Source organism: Podarcis gaigeae (genome assembly GCF_964106915.1).
Source record: "Podarcis gaigeae genome assembly, chromosome: 7".
NCBI classification, from domain to species: domain Eukaryota; kingdom Metazoa; phylum Chordata; class Lepidosauria; order Squamata; family Lacertidae; genus Podarcis; species Podarcis gaigeae.
In genome coordinates, this window is record NC_139683.1 from 88,592,627 (window position 1) to 88,605,929 (window position 13,303).

Consider the following 13,303-nt stretch of genomic DNA (forward strand, 5'->3'; position numbering starts at 1 on the left):
TACACAAAGATGGGGAAATTTCAGACAAACATGCACTCTCGTCGCTTGAAAGGCATCATTTTTCATTCCCCCTTTATCAAAAACAATGCATTCCAGTGAACTCATGCCTCACTCTTCAACATAAAAACATTTTCAGGACAGCTCACCAAAATCAAGCTAAAAACAAGAAGAAGAATGTACAAAAACAACAAGTAAGCAGGATCAAAGCAGCAATTAATACAATTACACAAAATTAAAAGCGTAAAGAAAGTGTAATTGGCAACAGAGGCACCGCTGTAGAGAAGAGCATTTCATAAGTGGGGCACCACAAAAGAGAGGTCTCTCTCCAGTTGCCACCTCCCTCACATCAGATGAATGGCACATTCCCCCCCCCCCCCGGTGACATGAGAGGTGGGAAGCTGCCAGTTAGCTAGCTCTATTGGTTAGAACTGTGTTTCCCAATTGGGGGCCATATGGCCCCCTGGGGCTGTTAAGGATATTCCATGGGGGGCAAGGTGAAAATCATGTAAATGGGAGGCCACAACATGAGGCTAGGGGGCCACGGAGGGAAGTGAGAAGTGAAGATTTTTATTCTTCTAATCCTGATTGGCTAATTATTATTAAATTATTATCCGCTTGGCTCTTTTCTGTCAACTGCATTTTCCAGGAACAGTCCTGATTTGTTTCTGGCAGAAGAGGGTGATTGCTGAGGCTCCCATTTTGCCCAGTAGAGTCCGTGATCCAGACCCCCAGGTCAGGTAAGTGCGGTGGTGGGGTGGCAATGGGTAAGGCTGGGCGAGACTGAGCTGCTTGTTGCTGCCGGCAGGGCTGGACCTGTGGCATCATAGGCCTGATTCCACAAGGCGCAGGGTGCAATCCACCCCAGTGCCTAGTGGATCAGGGCCACTGGATGTTGTCCAGGGGTGCAGGGCCCATCAGCAGAGTCAGTCTGGCTCTGCAAGGTGGGGGGTTAAATCCACCCCAAAGTGTCTACTCAGAAGAAAGCAGGACTGAGTTCAGTGCACCTTACTCCCAGGTAAGGGTCTGTGAGTTTTATCTAGGTGGCCAGGGCTCCTCCGGATAACAATATATTTTTGCACCACGTCAGTGAGGATCACTTGCTTTTAAAAATTCTCCCACATATACAGAACTTCCTGTACACCTCGGTGCCAATTAACTTGGGTCAAATAAGTGTTGCTTACTTTTTGTAACACATGGGAGATGGATCTCCCTCGGGAGGTTCTGGACTCTCCTTCCTTGGAGGTTTCTAAGCTAAGGTGGGATGGCCATCTGTCATGGATGCTTGAGCTGAGATTCCTACATTGCAAGGGAGTTTCACTAGAAAGAACCCTTGGGGTCTCTTCCAGCTCCATGATTTTATGTTTTTTAATTGCATAAAATGATAGGAACAATATTTCATTATGTTCCTATCATTTTATGCAATTATATTTTGTATAAAAATTGCAAAAATAAAAAATGTTCTATTTACAAACAAAACATTTAAATAGCTACCTTTCTACCTGTAGGATGGGCGTAGCCAGTATTTTTGCTGGGGGGGCAGGCTTTCCTTAGGGTGGGAGAATATCCTATTTGTATAGATTTTTACTTATTTTTGGGGGCAGCTGCCCCACCCCCCTTGGCTATGTCTGGGGAGGGGCACAGGAAGGAAACAAGGTCCTAAGGGGGCCGTGGTCTGAAAAAGGCTGGGAAACACTGGGTTAGAGCATGGTGCTGATAATGCCAAGGTCGCAGGTTAGATTCCCACACAGGCCTCCTGCATTGCAGGGGGCTGGACTAGATGACCCTTGGGTTTAACTCTACAAGTCTATGATTCTATGTTATAGTACAGCATAGGCAATAATGGAAGTATTGCCATTATACAATCATACAGAGAGGTTAATGAGAGAAGCACTACATTCAAATGTAAATATTATTTTGTTTTCCGATTATTTTCTCCTCAGGGACTTAGTGAGAAGTGGAAACTAAGAACTGAAGAGAGAATCCATCTAAGACACTTTCTGGCCTGATATTATAGATCAATAGTATAGTACACTGCCTTGCAAATTAGGGTAATCATGAGACTGATGTGCCCTACAGATAAGATTTGGAAGAGAGATCAATTTCCCCCAAAATAGAAGCAATTTAAATAATGGAAGCACTATAATAAAGAAATTTCAAAAGCTATAAATTGATCCAACCGTGAAAAGTGTGGGACAAGAGTGGGAACAAAGGAAATCCTGCTTCCAACATATAATTGGAGACTTTCCTAGGTATGGCATACATTGTTTGGTCAGAGAATGGGATTTTGCTTATGTCACTATCGGCAAAGGATAAGCACACTAAACAACTTAACCTCTAATACGGCAACCTCTTGTGCATTTCGAAGCAGGCGGAATGTCAAGGGGTGTTTGGAGTCCAATCCTGGAATAACTTCACAGCCGCGGAGAGGAATAGAGACAATATGGGTCTTTAGATCTGTTCTGTCTTTGTGGAAAATGAGCTTATTATCTTTCACTCTGCACCAGCGCTCACGCCACCGGTTATTTGACAGCACATTAAGATATCCTGCAAAACACAAAGACAGGCACTTTCCACTAAAAAAAAAAAAATCATTCAACTGGACCCACCACAAAGACCCCAAAATCAATGGCAAACTTGTGGTCATACAAATGCCCTTCTCTCTCTGCAGTGGCAAAGGAGTGCCTGTGGTTGTGTCACCACAACACCATGGGCTCCTTTGAAATGATATATACCCACAAGGCTGTATTACTGGTCAGCCTGTGTAAGGTGTATAAACCTCAGGACAGAGTCATATGAATATGTAAATGATTTGACACACCAATGCTTATTAGGGTTGTTGTTCATCTCAACTGTATCATAATTGTGTTTATTTGGGGACGACGACAAAAACATATTTTTAAAAAAATCAAGTCAACTCTCGTGCTCATCAAAATTAAGGATGTGAAACTGAAGACTAAATACTACAGCTGAGCAGAAACAGGGGGTGCTTTTAACTAAAGCTTTACTGAGCCACAGAAAAGACGTCTCTCTTTGGGCACTCTCCAGCTGGAGTGGCGGAGACAGCGCAAGTGTTTACCATGCAGCTGCACGACTGTCCAATGCACACACAAGACATGTGCTCTCTCCCCCAAGAAGCGGAAGCAGCAGCTTCCATCTTTCTTTTAAACTAGAGCTGTCAATGGAAATGTCTGAAGGTGGTTTCCAGGTGTGCTTAGAATCTTCCCCACAAGAGAAAACTGAGAACAGGAAGGAGGCTTCCAAGTGCATTGATTCAACTGCACTTAGGAGCCTCCTTCAGACCCACTCAGGGCTGGAAGCTGGGGGCTGGAATAGGCAGGCCAGCATATTCAGGGACACTGAGGGTGGGGTAGCAGGACTGCCCCCACCAGGAGTTGCAGACACAAGTCTGCATTAGCATATTGTCTTTTTTTCAGAGCTAAAGGAGAACCAGGTACACAGCCAAGCATCTCTGATGATTGCTACTGCATCAAGGTCGGCTGCCTCTGTAGAATGCCATGGAAACTTTAAACTCTTTACCTTGGGGCATTTTTCTCTATTACTCTTGCTCGAAAGTGGATGAGGACCCACTTCTGGTGTGTTTATTTGATTGTTGTGTTTATCTCCCACCTTTTTCTCCAAGGAGCTCAAGGTGGTGTGTGTGGTTCTTCCCCTCCTCATTTAATCCCCACAACCCCCCTGTGAGGTAGGTTAGGCTGAGAGGAAGTGGCTGGTCCAAGGGCGCCCAGTGAGCTTCATGGCCAAGTAGAGATTTGCATCCTGGTCTCCCACTTTAACCACTGCACCACACTTCTCAACACTGTAGAGATGGGAAAAGTACTAGAGAGCAATAAAAAGGGGCTGCATGTAATAGTAAACCATGTTTTAGCACTATGTACTTGCGCAGGAAGACACAGCCACAAGCACATGGTGCGCTCGCGCGCGCGCACGCTCTCTCTCTCTCAACTCCTGTACAGCGCTCTCTCTCTCTCTCAACTCCTGTACAGGAATTGAGCAGAGTTTAGTTGCACTTTCCACAATACCTGGCTTGTCAATACCTGCAAATCAAAGATTCTGGTTAAAATGAAGAGTGTTTAAGCTTCATAACCCATGCTTTGAAGCTGGATTGTTTAAAAACAGACCAGAATTTGTTTTAAATTATGATCTGTGGTCCATACAAAGCAAGCCAGGTCTTGTGGAAAGTGAACCTAAGCACTGCTTAAGTCCTCCCAACCACATTTGAAGTTGGGACACAGATGACTTCCGGGTCGGCGCCATCGCCGAATGGCGGGCTCCCTCCGAGCTCCGGAGGGAGCCGGCTTGGCAGGGGCTGGGTCCTACCGCACCGGCGATGCGGGGACTCTCAAAAACCACGGCCAGAGGAGGCCGTGGACATGGAGACTCGGCTGGCACCGTTAGCGCTCTCCCGACTCGTGAAGGAGCCTTTTTAAAGGCTACGGATCGGGTGCCGGGGAGAAGCGTGGTGCTTTGAGTTCTCTGCTATCCCTGCCGAGCGCAGCCGCATGCCATCCGGCGGAGAGCGCTGACTTCTTCTATTGAAAATTCGGCTCTAAAGAAGAACCCGTGAGTAATTGGAATATGGACTAAAAAAAGGGGATAAATTTTTAAAATTTGGAGCGAACGGGGGAGGTGGAAAAAAGGAAGTCAGCCCACCCCTAAATTGTAGAAGAGCCAAAACAAAGGACTGGACAACTAAGATCGAGTGTAACCTTATCTTGCCGAATCAGCAACTTCGCGAGGGAAAATTATAAGATTGAGCTGGAGGAGAAAAGTGGAAGTTTTAAAAAAAGCAATCCCCCCCCCGGAATCCCTGGAGCGATTCGTGAAACTGCCTGGAGAAAAGCGATGGAGGTTTTGACAGCTGTCAAAGAGCTGTCAAAAAGGAAGGTTAAAATAGAGACTTTGTTATGAGGACTTTGCCGGTTATATTTGTTATAAATTGAATATAAACTGTTTTAAATATCGGTCAACAAGCTACTTGGTCTGGTGGATGTGATTCTGGAAGGGAACTTTGTTACTGCAATCCACCTAGAGGAGCCGAGGGATATTGCATGTGTTTTTCACAGGACACTTGAACAGTTGAATGGAACTTTTAATCTCCTGGGAAACTGCAGGAATGGAACATTATTTTGTCTACAGAGGTCTACACACTACAGGAAACAATGGAACTATTTGTTGGAAAATGAAAGGAACATGATGCAATGCTTTGCTCCATGAATAACAAGCCTCTGCAGAGACACTAGAAACTTTTGGAAAAAGAACATTTCTGTGGGAGAACAGAGAAATAAAAAGGAGGAGAATGATTGACAAGAACCAGGAAATAACAAGAACTGGACAGAACTGGGGGAACATTTGGGATATTCAGGTTTGACAAGCTTATGGATACAAAATTGGAGTTTTTACTCCTGGATATAAAAACCTGGATAGAAGAAATGGGCCCTTATTTGATAGACTCCTTCCATGACTAGACATCCGTAATTAAAGACTGGCAAAGAACCTGAGGGACATAGTGTAATGTGGGAACTCCAGGAAGATATTAGAGGTGGAGGGATAGGTGAAACGCAAAGGGGAAAGAGGGGAGGGAAAATTGGAATCCAAAGGCTGTAAAATTACTATTCATATTTATCTTATTTCCATCTGTACTATGCTTGAAAGGGGGAAACTCGTGGAAGGGAATAGATCGATCTTAGGGGATGGGAATTTGGATAAATTGGGTTATTGATGAAGAGTGTAATTTGGGGATAAGAACTTGTTGAATTTAATTGGTTATTTGGAAGATTTGGAACACAAGAGGGGGTAGGGAGGGGAAGTCCTAGTTATTGGCAAAAAGTTTATAGATTGGATTTAATTTGTTTTGATTTGTTTTAATTTGGAAAACCTTAATAAAAATTATTATAAAAAAAAAAAATGAAGTTGGGACACAGATGAGAGTGGAGATGCCATAATCTTTAAAGCTACTATTAAATCATCAGAGCCCAAATTCAGTGGGTGAAAGAGGGACGTAACAGCAAACCTAGGAGATTGAAACACCACTAAATACTGAGGTTTGGTGGAGCTTTTTCTACCTGTTGCCCTTTCAAGTTTAATTGCAGGTAACAACATGGGAAGTTACTCACCACAAGTTGGGATATCTTCTTCAGCTGACGAGGTTTGTTCATCTGTGGAGGGCTTCTTCTTTCCTAGGCCAATTATCTTTGTTATCTTCTTCCCTGTTACTTTAGACACAGTGCCCTTGGAATCTGTCTTAGAGCTCTTTTTCCTCTTTACTATTAAGAAAAGCATGCATGTGTCAGTCTTGCAAGATTTCAAAATTTCACACCTGCATCTTTAACAGCAGCCCGGCATCTATTATATACTTTGGAAAATTGTTGTCTATGCATTTGGAGACCTCTCTTAAGATATTGTAACCAAATTTTGTGTGGTGGTTCCTGAGCTTAAGGAACAGGTTTTCAGCTACGTTGCGATACAACTGGAAATCGTTATGAATCAAGCTGGCAGAATGAACCTTTCCTCAGAGTGAATGTATATGAAAATTCCATTTTTCTTTTTACCTTTCCAGCACTTAAAATACTGTGAACATTTTATGGTGTGACTCAAACACTGTCAGTAGCATATTACCTTGCTCTTTTCCATTACAGATGGCAGCTATTCCATTTTCTACAATCCCCTCACCATCAGAACTTGGTCTTTCTGAAGATAGTTTCTGCAGGACAAAAGAACTAGGTCATCAGTAATGGGGTCACAGTGGAACTGATGTATTATGAATCAGAATGTGCCAACTATTTATCTGGCCATGGGACAAATTTGAGACAGTCAATAATTTATTTTCAAAAATTAACCTCTTCACGGAAGCATTAAATGCATAATACTTGTCAAACTCCTCCACTGTGGAATTATCTGTACAATACTTTTGTAAAAAATGATCAAAGTGCTTTGACTCTCTCTATATAAACCAGAGTCCAGATTTACTTTCCTTCTGTAGTTATTTATAAATGACCCGGGGGAGTCATGTGGAGCTCAGTCACAAAATGTAAAGTATTGCATTTCCTAATAGAGGCTATACCTCTGCCCTTATTTCCCATTACATTTCTGCCCATGGCCTTTACTTGACCGCCCTTGGATCATTCTCCTCAGTGTTCTTGCTATTCTCCTAACAGAAGAGGGAGTTCATTCTAGCCTTTCTCTGACACCAGATCACTTGCATTGCGATTAAATGCCTCCTTAAAACCACTTCTCAGCAACGTTTGGCTTCACCTCTAAATTCCCACCCAGCCACAACTGTGACCCTTTTACTTGTGAGTGGCCTGCCCCTGGACAGACATGTGTCGGAGAGGATGCCTGCAGGAAAGGAGCCTAGCTATGAGCAGCTGCTGCTGCTTCTGCTTCTGGGTAGACTTCCATCAACTCAGAACTCCCAATCATGCAGAAGCCCCAACTGATGGAAGCCTTATTGCAGTGCTTTGTATATTTATGGTGCTACAAAAAGATAACAGGAAGAAAATTACCCTATCCACATGTACATCTGAAAAGAGCTGTTAAATCTTTTCACAGTACACCTTTTACCCTCTTTCTCTTCATTCCACCCCCAGGGATTTCTATATTCACTTTCTTTATGCATATATTTAGTCCTCGATCTCACTATGTTCCAAAATTTAAGCATTCCTTCATTGTGCTGATGTTCCTGAAAATGTCTGAATAATGGTGCTGGAATCCTGCCTGTCCTTATAACTTCTGTGCTCACAAACAGTTAGAGCTCTCTTTGGCAAACACTGGGCCAAAAATAACATTCACAGCAGTTGCAGAAGAAGATTGCTCTTATTCCTGTATGAGTGTGTTGCAGTTGTTTTGAGGGAAAGCATTTTTCCCATTTCCTTTTTGCAGTAACAGAAAAATAAACTTTTTTGTAATTCGTTTTCTTCCACACGGGCTGATGCCCCAGCACCCAAAGTACACTTCTCCTCCTCCTCTGTTCCGTTAACTTGCAGGCAGGAGCAGCAGCAGCAGGAACAGTGGCGGCCGGGGTGTGCAGTGAATGGAAACTAAGTTTTCCTCTCTCTCCTCCATCACCCTAATGCCCTGGGCAGCACAGCACATCAGGGCAGAACACCCAGCGGACTAAGCAAAGCAGCCCAGAGGAAAATTACTGTGCTTTTTTGTCTATAAGACACCCCCATGTATAAGATGCCCCCTATTTTAGGGGACTGAAATTTCAGAAAATGGGGGGAGATGGCAAAGCTTTTTTTGCGGAGGAGTGCCCAGAGCTGTTGAGCTTTTTTTGGCGGGGGATTACCGAGGGTTGTTGAGCTTTTTAAGGGGGGGGGGATGCCAAAAACCGCTCACCTGCACACACCTCTCAAAATCCGCCTCCCGTCTGTCCCCTTGGCGGCAGAAGCTGCCAATTGCCTGCCCAACTGCTGCAGCGTCGCACAATCACCACCACACATTGACACAGCAACCAATAACATGCACAGTAGCCGCTGACAGCAACCAATCAAACGTTCACCCTATGCACTACCCATGTATAAGACAATGCCCAGTTTTTAACATGATTTTTAAGGGGGGAAACCTAGTCTTATGCACGGAAAAGTATGGTATGTCTCCAATGGTTCCCTGGACTTCATGCCCTGAAACAGGTGGGTATCATTTGTCTACCATGTTTGACTTTAAAGATCAGGCAGATCAGGAAACCAAAAATGAAAGGTCATTAACAAGAAAACTAAAAGGACAGCGATCTTCCAAATTTTTCAAAACAGACATGGGGAAGGGGGCTTGTTTTGCAAGTCTGTTTGCCTGAAATGATCAGTACACAACTAGCAAAAATGTATTACTTAAAAATGTAGAAACCCTTATTTGAGATAGTAACATATATGAAGAGACTCTCAACCAAACCATTATTCTCAGAAAAGGTTAACTACCCATATTTCATGGTGCAACACTCATACACTGTATTTTCCAGTAGTCTTATTGTACAATTACCTTTTCCAGTTCAGTCTTGTGAACAGAAGAATTAGATGAAGGTCCATCTAAATCTGTAGCTCCAATATAGTTGCTGCAAACTTCCTTAATTACCTTCAAAAAATGTAAAAAGAAAAGAGCCATTTTTTCTTGAAACTGAAGATATTGTACTGGAGGGGAGGAGAACATATAAGAGATTGGGATTGTAGTTAGCTGCTATCTTGAAAATATCATAAATATCATAAAAATATGAATTCTGATACTTCTCAAGGATGCCATCATTTTATACTTCCCATTATGTTTAGTCAGCTTCTTTATGCATGTCTTGGAGGGGCCACAAGGTAAAGAGGTGGAAGGTTTCAACTTCCATAATAGCTAAACCCAAATCTGAGACAGATAAAAGGCTTGCATAAAAGGGCCCTACAAACCAACATAACAGGACTGAGCCCTGAGGCAAATAATACTGTGTCAGACACATTAAATACGAGTTATCCAATGTAGGAGCCTCGAAACAGCAATGCAGCAGTAGGGACAGCCATGGATCCCAATATAGTCCATTCCCCTGAGAGGTGCATGAAAAAATGTTGAAATACACACACAAATGCCACTTTTGCCCTGGCTGGAACTTCAGGTATGGGGTCGACCTTTAACTCAGCCTTGCTGCTCAGGACCAGGGCTTAGGATTGCTCAACCCATCTCGCTTTTTAGCCTTGTTGCACAACCACCATTTATAGAAATAGCTTACAACAGTTGTCTGACCCTTCATAATTTTCTAAATTTCGATTGATGCTATTATTTTTTTCAAGCATCATGTACCATATCGAAACAATTTTATAGCAAGTGTAAATTATGTAAGTTATGTTGTCATTGCATTATTCCACGCCAGGGATCAGCATCTTTTTTCAGCAGGGGGCCGGTCCACTGTCCCTCAGACCTTGTGGGGGGCCGGACTATATTTTGGAGAGGAAAAAAAATGAATGAATTCCTATGCCGCACAAATAACCCAGAGATGCATTTTAAATAAGAGCACGCATTCTACTTAGGCAAAAACACCAGGCATGCCTCACAAATAACCCAGAGATGCATTTTAAATAAAAGGATACATTCTACTCATGTAAAAAGATGCTGATTCCCGGACCGTCCACAGACCGGATTTATAAGGTAATTGGGCTGGATCCAGCCCCTGGGCCTTAGTTTGCCTACCCATGTTCCACGCCATTTACTTCAATGCAAAGAAACGCAATGGGGGGCACGGGGACGGCAATCCATCACATATCATTTGTGGAATGAAAACAGCAGCAGCAACAGTAAATACAGATAGTATTCACTTGATTGATTTCAGTTCTGGGTGTGAGACGAACAAGCATACATGGGAAATTTCCGCTCCCACTTCTGTTTTCACCAGTCATTCCTGACAGCAACAGAAGACGGGGCTGGAATGGAGACATGTCCTTGCATGAAACCTCCTTCCCAACATCACAATAGAATGAGTTCTTTTTTTCCTCTAGTGCCAGCCAAATCTTGCTACTTATTTTGGCATTATAGCCAGATGGGATACAGATTTTCTGTTCTGCTACTCTGGAATATATCTCGAGGGATTTTTTCAGCAATACCACTATACTTAACAACTTTTACTTTTCTTCTGTATCACAGGCACCCCCACAAGACTAGTTAATAATTCTTTTCAAAGCGTCCTCTTTTTAAAAAAATGGTAGGAAAGTTGAACAAGGCTGATTTGTTGGAGAAAGTGCTAAGCATTTTTATGCAAAAATGTGAATTCTAAAACAGATTTGGAAGTATTCAAAAAAATTCAAATGGATGTACTTCCCTTTACTGCAAATGTACTGTATTTACACAAAAAAGCTGCACTTCTGCTGCTGCCTCTTTCATGACCCTGACAAAATTGCTCATATTTTCAGCATCTGCTCATCCCACAGAGTCAATTAGTTTTGGCCACACACAATAATGGAAGTCAAAGAGAGGACACAAGAAATAACTTGGCAGTGTTCATGGAGCTGTATCTGTGCAGTCATGCATTTTCTCAAAAGCCTTATTTCACCACTACAGCAGGAAGGGATCCAGAGTCCTCACTGTCATCAAGACAGCTGTTTCCATCCAAAAGAGATCGCTACAAGCTTTGGTGGGTTGTGGGTAGAGACCTGCACACCCTCAATCCCACTGCAGTGGCAATTTTATTTGATTTAACCATGCTCTTCAAGCACAAATCAACAAATTAAAAACAATGAAATCATCAATAAACTGAAAATTATAAAACGGCAGAAGAGATCCTGCAGCATCCCGCTCGCTGTCTTGGCTTCTTTGCTCTTTGGGGCTGGGGGGGGGGCGGGCTTCCCCTGACAGCCCCAGAAGCTCTGGAAGAAGCGCAGCCTGTCCACTGCTCTTTGGGCCTGGGGGGGAAATAAGATTTTTTTTTTCTTGATTTCCCCCCCTAAAAACTAGGTGCGCCTTATGGTCCGGTGCGCCTTATGGTGCGAAAAATACGGTAAATAAAATGTTGAGATTTTACACTATAACCAAAATGACTTCTGTTTGTTATTTTTGAAATCAATATAATCTGTTTACTTATGAACACACATGGGATTATGATTATGTCTAAACAAATATTTTAAAGCACTTTGGACCAGAGTGAACTAAGCAGATGCAGAATGCTAGCAGAATGAGACATTCCTCTCCTCCCCCATGTATATTCCTCTCCCCCCAATGACCTCTGGGGGGTCTGGAGACCCTCCCTGAACAGCCTGTGCAGGGGGAGAGGGGAGATCATTCTGCTGGCCAAGCTGAAATGCTTTCACTGATGGAACCATTGGAAAACCATGATGATAAATTATTCCCCCAGCTACACACACAAAAATATTCAGAACAGCTACTGAAAAGTAAAAGGTGCAAAGTTTTCCCCAGGAATTTTATCAGAATAGATATATGGTTGATTATTTCACAATATGCGGCAGATGACTAAAGAAGAATTTTGGTGTATATTATGTAGTGGGTATGTTAAATAACAAGACTTGACCAATTTTATCCAAAAGTAAAATCTGAAGAACAAGATTTATTTTATTTCATGTTACATAGGATTAAACATTTCCCCTTATTACTACTGAACAATGTACAAAAACACTTAGAATGAAGTCACTTAAAAGTGCTTTGACAAGACAACTATTAGAAATCTGCAACCGTTTTTGGGATTCTTGGCTACATAATCCATCCTCAAGTATTGGAATGAAACAACACCATGTGCCTCACCTACTTATACTTAGGAAGACCTACCTCAGAGATTAAAGGAGAAAGGCAAAGGAAATGAAATAATATATTTTTAAAGAGAAGATTATCTTAAATTCCCCACAAATAAGCAGGGCATAGAGTAGGGAAAGTAAACAAACCTGCCTGATCCATCTGAACCTTCCTAGTGCTCCAGAGAATATAGATAGATATATTGAGGCACACTCTGTGTCAAGAACCTGTTACCAATAGTTTAAGCAACCAGAGGAAGTCAGACAATATAGTTCAGAAACCCAAATAGAGCTCAGAGACCAACATCAGCACTTAGGCTAAGTTCTTATCAGGAAATTGGGCACAGAGAGACAAAAGAGGGAGGGAAACCTGTATCAGAAATTTTAACTAACAATTCCGTTTTTTAGATCCAAAGGCAAGGGACAAATACTACAAATCAATGTTGTGAAAGAGACCCTTTTCCTCCAACCCTTTTCTGGTTTAGACCAAGGAAGCAGACTTTATAACCTGATGAAAATCGGAGTTCAAGTAACATGCAAGGGGAAGGTTTTTTACGGATCTGGGAAAGGTGTTATGCAAGAATCCAGCACAAACAAGTAGGCACAGGACCTAGGCTCACACAAAGAAGCATATACAGTTAGAACCAAAAAGGTGCCGTCATGCAGGCAGGGCAGGAAGTCGGGAGCAGGAGCTGAGCTCAGGCTACAAGGCAAAACAGAGAGCAGACATAGTAGGAAGGCTCCAGAATAGATCAAAGGGTCTCTGAAGCTTACCGCTACCAGGACAGCTCCAAAACACACTTATTCAAAAGAGGACTCCCAACTTGGAAAGGAGCATGGACACATAGGAGGAGATCCCATCAAAGGAGGATTCCAGACAGGACAAGACGGCACAAGACATGACAGACCTGAGGCAAAGAACAAGGGGCTGCACCAGCCAGCTGTGTGGAGAGTTAGTGGGGAACCTGCTACTTCAAACACAAAACTTTCAAGGAGATATACAGTACACTCTACGATAGGGCAAGCAGGGGAAAGATGTGACTGTATTTACACTGCCATTTACCACCAAGCGGCACACTGTT

General features: G+C 42.8%; 1 protein-coding gene and 1 long non-coding RNA gene across 7 annotated transcripts in view; one reads left to right on the top strand and one right to left on the bottom strand.

Moving 5' to 3' along the window:
* The window catches only part of AFAP1 (actin filament associated protein 1), a 51,454-nt gene that overhangs the window by 18,889 nt on the left and 19,262 nt on the right, over positions 1–13,303 (bottom strand). For all 6 annotated transcript variants that reach the window (XM_083748603.1, XM_083748604.1, XM_083748606.1 and 3 more), the window contains exons 7-10: positions 8,995–9,087; positions 6,637–6,721; positions 6,135–6,284; positions 2,333–2,544 (exon numbers count right to left, since the gene is read on the bottom strand). In XM_083748603.1, coding sequence (XP_083604729.1) covers positions 2,333–2,544; positions 6,135–6,284; positions 6,637–6,721; positions 8,995–9,087 — 540 coding nt within the window. The remainder of the gene's footprint in view (positions 1–2,332; positions 2,545–6,134; positions 6,285–6,636; positions 6,722–8,994; positions 9,088–13,303) is intronic.
* Positions 9–2,325, top strand: LOC310848999. The gene is made up of 3 exons (XR_014566720.1): positions 9–191; positions 647–737; positions 1,941–2,325. It is a non-coding gene; the product is annotated as an uncharacterized lncRNA (long non-coding RNA).